Source organism: Macrobrachium nipponense, chromosome 35 (assembly GCF_015104395.2).
Source record: "Macrobrachium nipponense isolate FS-2020 chromosome 35, ASM1510439v2, whole genome shotgun sequence".
NCBI classification, from domain to species: Eukaryota; Metazoa; Arthropoda; class Malacostraca; order Decapoda; family Palaemonidae; genus Macrobrachium; species Macrobrachium nipponense.
In genome coordinates, this window is record NC_061096.1 from 16,139,747 (window position 1) to 16,153,549 (window position 13,803).

At 36.0% G+C, this 13,803-nt stretch overlaps 1 protein-coding gene across 8 annotated transcripts in view; it reads right to left on the reverse strand.

Moving 5' to 3' along the window:
- LOC135208437 (uncharacterized) overlaps positions 1-13,803 on the reverse strand; it is a 579,462-nt gene that overhangs the window by 436,021 nt on the left and 129,638 nt on the right. The window contains exon 1 of one of the 8 annotated variants that reach the window (XM_064240612.1): positions 2,528-2,689. The exons of the other annotated variants lie outside the window; for them this stretch is intronic. Within the exon in view, the coding sequence (XP_064096682.1) occupies positions 2,528-2,674 (147 nt within the window). The 5' untranslated portion in view covers positions 2,675-2,689. Of the gene's footprint in view, positions 1-2,527; positions 2,690-13,803 lie in introns of those variants that run through there. 8 annotated transcript variants of the gene reach the window in all.

The following is a 13,803-nucleotide window of genomic DNA, read 5'->3' on the forward strand; positions in this document are numbered from 1 at the left end:
TTTCTTAAAAAAATTACGAAGTGAAAATTAGCCACCTTTACCTGACCATCGAGGATAAAATGTTCTTAATGCGCCCGAATATCGAAGTTTTTGCTTAATTCACCAATATAATTTTGCTCGAATATGCAAATTCCCGAAATGGTAAGAAGGTCGATCAATCGACTGCATTTATTTGAAAAAAAAAGCTGTTTGGAAACTAAGCTTCATGAACACAGAGATTCTCAGACAACAGCTGTTTAATGAGATGTACACAAGTCATACCCAGTCCGAAGGCCTCTTTTGGCGCACTGCGCTCTGCCTTTTGTTTTACTAACTAAAGTATATCTATCACACTTATTGGCATGCCGTTCAACTCAGGACTCTCAAGAAAAGGCTCGAAAATTCCATGCGCTAGTTATTCACATTATACCTGTTGTGTATAATACAATTCATCTTCACTTTCAAATACTCTGAATATACAAGTTCTTATTTGCCAGCACAGTACAACTGAGATCATTTCCAGGTGTAAGGTACGTACACCCAATGAATTCATTAAGACCCACCTAGGCTAGGGGCTGTACCATGGCCTTCCACTGTTTTTGGTTATAATCTTTTCTATGTTCGTCCACTTCCGTATATTTCCTTAGCTTACTCATTCTTTTGCCATCTTTATCATTAATTGCATGATAAGTAAATACGCCGAATTCTCGTTGTTGCTAATAGAATTATTTGTCTTTCCTTTTACTCCTTCCACGAAATGTAAGAGTAATAATTAACAGACTAATGATAATGACGACGATGATGGTAACGCGCGTCGCCTCCTGATAAAAATTCAAACTCATGCTACTTTAAATACGATGCTTACATTTTGCCTCGTTTGTGAGACATACTCATACGTGACATTACTTGGAAATATCAGTGCTCTAACACAACCTCATTATCAAATGAAGTTCTCATACCTAACCAGGCTTACAATACAAGTTTCCAGGTTTCTTTCGTTTCCCTTCTACACAATTAATCCCATTATCTATATCAAGGTCAATTCAAGCTTCCAAAATTGTCCTTTTCTATGCCCGACCTATTTCCCATGATAAATTTCGATAGTTTTCCCAAATAATAATTCTTTTTCATTTACTTTTATGAAAAAAAAATAACTATTCATTTAGTTTTTATAAAAAAAAATAACTTTTCATTTAATTTTTACAATAACTGACTTTTCATTTATTATAAAAATAAGAAATACAATTGAAAATTATACGGCACTTTGAATTGGTAAGAATTTACTTAGAATTATACAGCGGCACATTTTCATATAGCAATCAAGCCTCGATGATTTACAACAAAAAGGTATGATTATTATTTCTTTTAATTACCAAATTTATGAATGTTTAAGCAAAGTGGCATCACGTGCTGTAGTAGTCGTAGCGATATTAATGATGATATCCGGAGCTGAGAAATAAGGAGAGAGAAATAAGAAGAAGAAAAAAAAAAAAACTGTTGACCCAACAGGTGTTCGTTCACCCTTCTCGTGTGACGAAGTTTCTCACAAGTCGTTATCTAATAAGGACCCACCACCAGCTGACCAATCACAGCCAGAGTAAAGAGCTCCAGCATCGGGTTGACGATCGTGAGTAAATAATGCAAAATTCACATAATTTCAAAAACTCCCTCGCCTGAAAAATAACTAAGACACGGGTAGCAAGTCTAAGACAGGAAGTCTGTTGAAATCTGCCAACAAATATCACCACACTTACATGAGTGTGTAAATATGCAAGTTTATATATATATGTGTATATATATATATATATATATATATATATATATATATATATATATAATATATAGATAGATAGATAGATAGATAGATAGATATAGATATTCTACGAATATTCTGGCTGTGCATCTACTAGTGCGCTAGAATTTTAGAGCTAAGTGGTAAATCTATTTTTCGAATGTACCCAAGTGCCACTGACCTTCATTATCATCTCACGGTCAAAACAGTTAACAAGCTTGAATATAATGGGATTCAAAATTCAAATGCGTGCATTGGCGTGGAAATGGAAGGGAATAACAACGTTGTTACCTGGCCGGTCATACAGCTCAAACGAACTGAATATATTATGCTGCGCGTCATACAAGGGACGAACATTGATCATTCGCGAGTCTCTATATTAATATATATGGTAACTAAAGGATAATATCTGAACCAACACATCTGGCGTATCGATTTAGGTAGAAGTCAATTCATAATGAAATACAGGTACGCACAAGTCACAAATGAGAGAAAAACAGAAATAATTCTACATTTCTATCTATTTATTCACTCGCTCACACACACACACACACACACACACACACACACACACACACACACACACACACATATATATATATATATATATATATATATATATATACATACAAACAAACATGTGTGTGATATATAATACATGCATACATATATACTATACACTATATACACGTACATATATATACTATATATTTAACTAAATAAAAAATATAAAAGAAACAAAAGAAATGTACCAACCTTTTGGTCTGATCTCTCATCAATATGCACTGGCAAATCAATAAAGCCAAAATGCATACGCATGCCGTTTCCAAAACCGGTCAAACCAACAGCAATGACGCTTGAAGGGGTCACCGTCTTATTAGTGACGATGCAAGACGCAGGCATCCAAATGATCGCACATCAACTTGAAAAGCCTAATAAGTGAGAGCACGACTTCTTCAGTTTTTCTCTCAGTATTGTTAGACACTACTGGCAAGAGCATCGCCGCGTAGGTGCACCAAAGCGAGCGTTACACAGCAGTGTAACTATCAGTGTCCACAATTCGTAACCCACAATGTGGGACACCAGGTGTGTCCTGATAAAATAATGGCAAACTTCGTGTCATATATAGTTCAAGGACGCCAGCGTCTGAAAACAGAACGTATTTTACGCAATCCACAATCTAAAATACACTTACTGGCTAATTCACACATGTATTTGATAACACACGTACATACTATTTCCTACAAGAGCATAGATAAAAAATTAGATAATTGACCTAAATAATGCCAATATAAGTAAGCTCATCGAAACGTTTCTTCATCCCCGCCTCACCTACTCAGATTAAATCGTGTTTGCCTTGCTAAATGCAAAATGAAAATAAAACACTGAACCAAACCATTGCGCATCAAATGGCTATGACCTATTTACATTACAATGTCTGCTATTGCAAAGAGTTCTCAAGGAAATTATGGCTGCGAGCATTTCTCTGGTGTCAACTACTTGAGAGTTCCTTTTACCACAGATTTTTGGACAAGATATTTACTGATTATGTCTTTGGTTAAGGTTGTCTGAGTCTGCACTTTAGCAACATTGCTTAATAAATATACGAATGCTTTTTTAAGATATCCGCGAAGTTCATGGGAACTTTTCGTAATATTATGGCCAGGATTTTTTACAGTTTCGTTTAGAGTCACTGCCACCATTATGTTCTTCGTAATCCTTTTAGTGGTCTTCTGCGTATCAGAGAGAAAACGACAGCTTTCGTCTCTGTGAAGAAAAAAAAAGTCTAATAGACAGTATATTGCGAATAACCGAGCTAATCACTTGCTTCGTGATAAAACATAAATGACACACAATATGCACTTGATTTTCGTTTGATCACAATGTACTACGCAAATTAATAAAAAAATTAATAAGGGATAAGATTTTTGTTTTGATGAGAACTTACATCACAGTTCTTGACACGCGCGAACTTCAATTTGACGAGAAATAGCTTCTTCATCTGCTCCGTGATTGTCCATAACGAGTGTGTGTGTGTGTGTGTGTGTGTGAGTGAAAACAGATTTTAAGTAAAAATATGTTTTAATGATATGACAACATCTAAACTAATGGACAGGAAAAGGTGGGTATAGGATACCCAATTCTCTGCCCCTGCTTGACACAAAACACGGGAGACAGACACTGATGGGCATTTGGTAATCCATGAGTGTTACATCTTCCAAGGCCTCTTGCAATTTCTTCGAAAGAGGCTTTGAAAAGGAGTTTCACTGGACAACCAAGGGTAGGATAACTTTCCCATTTCTAACCGGGTGGATGGGTAGCGGTCTTGATTAGGTGTCAAACCACCTGATTTTAGTTTACTGTCCGTTCTGAACCTCGTTTTCGTCAAATGCAGCTAATAAAATAAAATTCGCTTTCGGATATCATTACCGAAAAATATATTTTATGCCCTGAATACTGCGGATTGCTTATAAAATTATTTAGTTATTTAACACTTATCAACAGTATATGTTCCGTAGATTATAAGCCGGACCAGACTAGAATTTCAATATATTCAAATGTCGGTGATGGTTGCAATTACCAATCTCATCATACTTTCTAAAGCCTATCCTTTTCAAACATCATGCCACACTGATTTCTGTCGCTACTGCTGCCAGCACAGACCATTAGTACCATCTGAAAACAAGAAAGCACTACAAAATAAAATGAATGATTTCCTACAATTTCCTGTAACCAAAGCTATCACTAACACTTGGGAAAAAAATCCTAACAATTTATTATCACAGGCCGTCTTCGCAAAGCAAGAAAATCTAGTCTTCAACATTCTGACTTTAATAATCTTGAGTCAGTCAACAATCTCTCGATCGGAGCATCGAATGTAAACAAGCGAGGGCAAACAACGGCGCACGAGATGGCACACACACGGCGCCACCTAAAATTATTTGTAGAGCCAAAAATATTCCATTCAAATCAGGAAGGAAAAACAAACGAGAGTTATTCCGATAAACAAAATCAACGGTTTGGCAGCCAATGCAAACGAAGGGTATTCCAATCGACGAGTAAACAGAAACAAACACAATGTCGTACGTGCGCGCGTAATTAGGTTTCATCAACCTATTACAAAATGGCGAGAGAGCTATAGAGTTGTTTGTGAAGAAGATTTTGACACTGAAACACCTTAAAACTGCAGTCAGTGTTGCACTTCTTTTTAAACAAATACTCGTGACAAACACACACTCACACGCACAGAAAAAGGGAGGAAGATAAAACCAGACGAATCTTTAAAAAAAAAATAAAAAGTACCTCGGTCCTCAAACAATCATTTGCCATCTTGAAGTAAAAGATATTACGACGAAAGATTCAATCTTCATTTTAAATAAATCAAAGTTATTTAATTTCGCGAGAGATTCAAGAGAGTTTTTTTTTCTAAAGTACGGCATGATGTCAAGTATCTATATATTCCACTGTCACTGTGCGAATGCAGGTTATATACATATATATATGTACATGTATATGTGTGTGTGTATGTGTATATATATATATATATATATATATATATATATATATATATATATATATATATATATATATATATATCTTATTTGAAAAAATTAGTGGATTATTTAATTACTACATAAGCTGATTTTTTTTAACTTGATGGACGGACACTTACTAAGAAAACATAAAGAGTGAGCAGACCAACATCCTCTGTACAATTCAAAACGTGCTGAAATCTTTACTACGAGCGGGAAACCACGAAGACAACACATTTGTTGGGAAGACATGTGCATTATATTAGTCAGAACCTTCAAATGTAATCTGGGTCTTAATCTAACACGAAAAATGAAAAGGCTTATTCTCTACTGCCAGAGAAAACGAAATCGATCTATACGAGTAACTGTTTTTCTTTTATTAACCCAAAAAGATAAGTATGCACGATAAACGATTAATACAATAATTTTACAGGTTACAGGAAATTTATAGAAATTATTATATAATAATTTTGTAATAAATAAATACACTGACGATAGACTCCGATTGACTGATAAATTAAACAAGACACGTATGAATGTTAAGAAAATACGGTAAAAAGGATTCGAAATGTGATTTGGTTAAAAAATCAATCTTGTTTTGCAGATGTCCATACAATTTAACACTTGCAATCACACACATGTAATATACAATTATGCACATAACACTTACCACCGCATTTAATATAAATACTATATACGCCCAATTAACTGACTCACTACGTAAATGGTTATCATCTAGAGAAGAACGATATGGCGCAAACAAACAAATATGATAAAACAATTGCGAAAGAGATATATATATCTCCTCCAAGGTTGAAAACATACTGACACAAATGGAAATGATTATAAGTTATACACCTGGTACGTGATATCGCTGAGCGACCTTTGGTAGTTACTCTCATTTTACTTTTGAAAAACTTTTCCCAGTTTAAAACGACGAATTTCAGACGGAATATAAGAACTGCTCTCATTATCATAAAATTGATGAGTATAATAATCCACCTAGTACAAAATACGATAACTAGATTTTTTTTGTGTGTGTGAAGAAAAGGCGCACAGGTCAACAACAGATACTGGATTTTTCTATGCAATTCCCAATAAAAATAATATAAGGCTCAGTTTATACAAACTCCAAGCACTAAATTTTTCGCATTTTTAACTATTAAGAAGGACGGAAACAAAGAGGACTAATTCTGAGCAGATTACAGAAGTTCAAGATTATCTGAAGAGCCAGGAAAAGGGTTAAAAAGAGGGAGACTGATTGATCGGATTTTTTTTTTATTTACCTGGCGTCCTCTAAAGAAAATTTCATGTCTAAAGCATCATTGGTAAAAGGTTCGATTATTTTCCAAAGGATTTTGGAATGTCTGTTTGGTTTACGATAGAAGAAAATGCAGAAATTCCAATTTCCCTAAAAAAAAAAAAAAAAAAAAAAAAAAAAAAAAAAAAAAAAAAAAAAAAAAAAAAAAAAAAAAAAGCGGGAAACAAGAAACTTTTGCTCTTTACCCCCAGAACGTGACTGGCCTTCAATGAATTTTAAATGCAAATCGACCCTTGGGTTTTGTGAAACAGACTTGCACACACGGACACAAAAACGAGACGAAAAAAGAACACAAATTAAAGAATTAAAGACTGGGGGGTGAATCAAGAAAAAAAAAAAAAAACATTCCCGAAGTCGAGCAAGAATTAGACAATAAATTCTGCAAAATAAGGTCAGTCAGAGACAAATAAAACAAAGCTTAAGTTCATTACTGCAGACATGTAGAGCCTGTGCAACCATTCCAGAATAGGCATATGTGTACGTTTTTAGAGAGAGAGAGAGAGAGAGAGAGAGAGAGAGAGAGAGAGAGAGAGAGAGAGAGAGATTGTAAGCCACCACCACAATACCGCCTATCTATCCATATCAGCCCTGCTAATCAGACAGTTTATGGAAGTCGGGCACTCGAGAGTCAGACTGTTTCATAACCACACAATTCTCCCGTGGAATGTTTGTTTGTTTGTAAGGTGTTTTTATGTTGCATGGAACCAGTGGTGGTTATTAAGCAACGGGACCAACGGCTTTACGTGACTTCCGAAACACGTCGAGAGTGAATTTCTATCACCAGAAATACACACCTCTGACGCCTCAGTGGAATGCCTGAGAATCGAACTCGTGGCCACCGAGGTAGCAGGCCAAGACCAGCCGACCACACCACTGAGGCGCTTCCCGTGGAATGTGTCATTTTCAGCCCTCTTATCAATCTACATCAATTACCCTTCTTTATAATTAATTATTTGTCATTACTTCAGAAGAGAATCACCAGTTGAGAAGAGAAATAAGAAAAAATCCCAAGCAGATAAATCATTTACCAGAGTCAACATTTACCACACGAGAAAGGAAGCCCTGTTAACCCAAAGAATGTTGTGTGATACAACAAGAAATATCAAGAGCTCTGGTTATCGCCTTACTGCCTTTGGAGAAACAAAAACAAACATAAACGCCGAATAAGAATGTAAACACTCGCTAAGGATAGGGCTCAGATCGCAAATTCGAAAATAATGATTTTTATATCTATCTATTTGTACAATTGCATATATATATATATATATATATATATATATATATATATATATATATATATATATATATGAATAATTATCACACCGAACCGTGATCCATTTATATATCAATTCAAGCTACAAATGTCCTTTAATATCTAAATTCACTTTACCTCCCAAATGATATTTTCATATATGTACCGAAGGGGAATTTTTAATTGATAATAATTTCGTCCCCCCATGGGATCGAACCACCGTCCAAGTGGACGGGGACGAAATCAGGACAGTCAGTGACGCTATCCAATCAGCCAACAGAGACGCTTGAATTGATATATATATATATATATATATATATATATATATATATATATATATATATATATATATATATACATACATACATATATATACGTATATATACATATATATGTATATATATACATACATACATAATGTATATATATAATGTATACTATATTTATTACCCTCATTTGTATGTTTATGTAAACATACTTCACGTGCTTATTTTACTAAACATTTAAGCGAGTAGAAAAGATGGGAGACAAAAACGACCATGGACCGGAAAGACTATAAACGGATTGACTCCTGAAAATGTAAATGTTTGAGTAAATTATATACTTTCACAAGGCTAAATTCACTATCAAAGATAGAAGTTATTCAGGATAAAATCCACGATTTCTCAGGGAAGAGAGCACACGGTCCACTGACCTGAAAAAATCTTCTTTCGTATCAGCTGAATGGCAGCAGTCATGCGTGTTAGGAACCCATAGACGTACAGTTGAAATCCAATGATACCTACGAGTGTGATATCTATTTTTGTATACACCATCTACGAAAATGCTGAACATATTTTCTACGTATTTGGTTATATAAGAAAAACGCTCTTACACAATAATATCAACAATATTTAAACAGAATATATATCTACCTATCTATTATGTATGTATGTATACACACACACACACACACATATATATATATATATATATATATATATATATATATATATGAATGTATGTATATATATACAAGTATAACATATAATATATAACACACACACACAATATATATATCATATATATATATATATATATATATATATATATATATATATATATATTGTGTGTGTGCGCGCGTGTGTGCACCAAAAAGGCAGATACCAGAATCTAAGCTCTACCTTGGGTTTAAATACCTTTCTTCAGGGTTCTTCCCATCCACCAGAGATCGACCAACTCAAGAGGAAGAAAACCTCTTGAAAGCGATTGGATTCCCTACTTTGTAAGGGTTAACGAGGTTATAATGAACTCCCGTCTCACCACATTTCTATAGTACGCCAGGCAGCCAACCAACGACCACCACTCGGGAGGTGAGTGGTTGGTTAGACGAGGACTAGCAATGAGAGATGGATGGGTAGGGGCGCGGGGGGGGGGGGGGGGGGATAAAGGCCTGGGAGGGAGGGAGGAATCTTGAGGACGTCGCTCGGTAGTCCTCGACGACGTTGGACGGAAAAAGAGGAATGGGGAAAGGGATGAGGTAATTCGAGATGACAAACATGGAGGAGAAGGGTCGGTTATAGGGGAGGGGCAGCGTACTCTTGAGGCTTACAAGAGACAGACCATTAAGGTGAGGAAAGGAGAAGGAGGAATGGTTGCTCTGCCGAAGGAAGACGAGCGGCGGAGTTACAAGAATGCTCAGGCACCTGGAGTTTCCTCGAGATTCGGTGGTCATAACGAGTACTGTTATTATGATCACTATTATATCATTATTATTCCTTATGTTTACACATTCATTTGAAAAAAGGCTGAAAGGCGCATTTACTGGATTTGCCTCGCTAACTTTCACAGGACACGAAGCCAGTTATTTAATAAAACAGAAAACAAATGATGAGAATTTGACAATTGCTAAAAAATTGACACAAACTCCAGAAATAAAACCAGATTTTGCAAACATCGTGCAGGCGGTGATGATTTCCTGTTTTGACTTTCAGGTATAATAGTACCCACTGGGGGTACCACACAAATGCTGAAGCTACCCAACCCACCGATGGTACGTATGAAGTTTGGTTTTCAGATGTATCAAAACAATAGATTTTTAGAATAAACTTTAATCTTAGCGTAACGACAGACATAACAAGTAGAAAATGCGCCGAAGGAACTGAGGCGGAATCGAGTTTTCAGTACAGCTAGTAAAGCTGTATGAAACTCTCAGCTACGGTCCATGAAACTCTCAGCCGAGGCCCATGTAACTTTCAGCCTGTGTTGTAGGTGCCAGACGCAAGATCATGGCTACCTTTAACCTTAAATAAAATTAAAACTACCTAATCTAGAGGGCTTTAACTTGGTATGTTTGATGACTGGAGGGTGAGTGATCAACAAACGAATTTGTAGCGCTCTTGTCTCAGTAGTTTTTAAGAACTGAAGGCAGACAGAAAAAGTGCTGACGGACAGACAAATAGCCATCTCAATAGTCTTCTATTACAGAAAACTGAAAAGCCGGACAGGAAGACAGGCAGACGGATCAACTACTAGAAGTTCTAGTATGGTACCGAAGGTCTCGACTCAAACAAAAATACATTCATTATACAGCAGCAAGAAAACGAACACTATCCAGCATTCTCTTTTTTCCGTAACTCTTCGACATAAAGCACAAAGACTTGCATCAACATCCTTAAATGACATAATTTCACAGAAATAACCTAAAAAGAATGTTTTGACTTTCAACGTGTGAACGTTTGTTAAGTTTCGTAATTTAAAGATAAAACATTTTGAGGCAGGGACTCCTCATTTGGGGTAAAAGCCTTGTCAGTTTCTGACTAATCTAATTCCTTTTCATATCCATAACTCTGAAATATATTAGTTTTATTTCTGTCTATCCAACAGATGTCACAAGACAATATTCTCACAATTTCCACGAATAAGTATTTGGTCTTGATGATTGTTGTGAATATGCACCGAAACTGGCTCTTTGGGAGGGTAGGTACCTATCAGCGTATATTGAATATACCGGTGTTCTCATGGAAAATGGAAAATGACCCATGCTATAACCTAATATTTGAAGTTCATGCATGAGTATATACACACTTTTGAGTTTATCCTTATATTAAAGATGCAGTCAGGCGTTGCCAATAACAACTGATGTCCAAAATCAACTGCAAATGTTTCTAATAAATCTCTCTCTCTCTCTCTCTCTCTCTCTCTCTCTCTCTCTCTCTCTCTCTCTCTCTCTCTATCTCTCTCTCTCTCTCTCTCTCTCTCTCTCTCTCTCTGTGAACTATACAGCAAATAAAAAGACAAAAAAAAATATGTAACTGATTTGCTTACCATGTTTGCCAGTTTCAAAATGGATAGAAAAAAAATCCATTCTAATCCTATAATGGGTAGAAATGCAACGAGTGCATTCCTTTTAAATCTAATTTAAGTTTTCTTAGGCTAAATTGCTTTCTGAAGATATAGCAAGTAACAAAAACACTATTATCATCGGGACATGCTTTATCTCTTCTCCATACTTTCTTATTAGCTTAATTGTAACTTCTTCTCTGATCATCTACATGTTGTGCTAAATACTGACAGGTAAAGGTCATTAAAGGCTTACTACACTCCTTGCATTCCTGTCTTTGTATCGTTGTCTTATTAAATACTGTAAGTTACAGGTAATTAGAACTGTTTATGCCTCGCACTTTATTCTCTATCTCCTTCATTTCCAAAATATTCAGACCTTACTTTCCACACGAAGTCACAAATCCATGCAAAAATTTGCAGGTGAGTGGAGCAATGGCATACAAAGATACGAAACCTTAGTTATTTTTGGTTGATACACAATCAAACTTGAAATACACAAAAAATAAAACACATACACACACAAACACACACACACATATATATATATATATATATACACATACATACACACAATTATACACAGACGATCACAAACAAACATGCATGTATAATTGCATGTTACTCCGAGGTCAATTGAGTGAATCTGATATTAAACGACATTTATATCTTACGTAAATATATTTATTCTTTATTTATAAAATATACGAGCTTCATGGGAAGTATTAAACTGCGCTGGAACCTGGCACTGCCCGTCATGTCACCCTACCTACCCCACCCCCACCCAAGGCGGACAAGCAGGTTTTTCAGGGGAATGGATGTGTGATGTCTCGACTACCTTCCTGATCCCCTATCTAGCACTTTTGTTTATAAAGCACAGCACGTCAAGGTGGAAATGAATAAAAAGCTATTATATAGCAAAGCGCGTAAAAAGTTTCAAAAGAAAATCAAGTGATTAAGTGTAGTCAGGAAACTCATCTCAGTATTAAAAAAACAAAAATGACTCACTACTCGAGTGAGTTCTGTATGATAAATTACCTTTCACTCTGGAATGCAGAGAACACCTGTAAATGGCAAAAGATGTACCAGCAGCATTCTGAAATTAGATTTTTAAGTGAGAATACATCAAACGTATGTACATGTTAAATGCAATTTTCACACCTTTCCTTTTTCCTACTGCTAAAACTGCAAATTACAGTTCTTTTCAAGATTATGCGCTTTTTGCGACTCTCTCTCTCTCTCTCTCTCTTTCTCTCTCTCTCTCTCTCTCTCTCTCTCCTCGTCTCTCTCATCTCTCTTCTCTCTCTCTCTCTCTCCTCTCTCTCTCTCTCTCTCTCTCTCTCTCTCTCTCTCTCTCCTGTTCTGAAAGTCAGTTTTCTACTAACATCACTGACAGCATTTATCTCAGAAAAGCCACTGATTGGAATATTTTTAGTCTGTCAATGGGGCAAATGAGAAAAAAAGCAGTATATAAGGAATTATTATTGAAAAATTTTAATTTCTTATCTTTATCCCTTTATCACCTATATATCACTATATATATAGATATATATATATATATATATATATATATATATATATTATATATAATATATATACACACACACACAAAGTTGCGGTAACAAAACGTAATTCTAATTTGAATAGTTCTGGAGAGAATCTGATCTACAATGAATTGCTTCATCAGTGGGGAGACGAGAGCCTCGTCGACGCCCGCCCGTTTTGATGGTATACATTTTTGACAGCATAAGCACACACGTCTAGATTTCTCTCTTTCCTCTTCTTTCCCTCTACCCGACCCCTAGCTGTGACCCACAACAGTCGTCTTACAACTATTCCAATTCACTGCATAGGACAACAGAGGCAACATTGGATTTTAGGAAAAGTGCCCTTCTTATCAGCTAACTGTTGCACTAAATACTGACAGCTGAAGGTCATTAAAGGCTTACCCTCCTTGCATTCCTGAATTTGCTTCCTTGTCTTATCAAATATTGTAAGTTATTGATAATTATAACTGCTTACGCCTCGCGCTTTATCCTCTTCTTCATTCATTTCCAAAATATTCAGAGTCCTTACTTTCCAAACGAAGTCACAAATCCATGCAAAACTTTGCAGGTACGTGAAGCAACAGCATACACAACCTTATATTTTATTAATTTTCGTCTCACACATTCATCCATACTTCTGGTTCAAAGCTCGAACACGGGTCGTTCTTTTATTGTTTGTTTGTATGGTGTTTTTACGTTACATGGAACCAGTGGTTATTCAGCGACGGGACTAACGGCTTTACGTGACTTCCGAACCATGTCGAGAGCGAACTCTATTACCAGAAATACACATCTCTAACACCGAAATGGAACGCCCCAGAATCGAACTCGCGGCCACCGAGGTGCCAGGTCAAGACCATACCGATCACGCCACTGAGGTGCTCGTCATTTTATGAGGTACACCTTTTCATCGGCTTGGTCGCTTCCAGTCCCTCTACATGACCAAACCACCGCAAACTCACCTTCTCACCTATGCCAACCATTCACATATTCGTATCTCTAAGCTTCTCCCTCTTTCAATCCTCCACACTGCACACATAAGACAAGGACAATTTCTC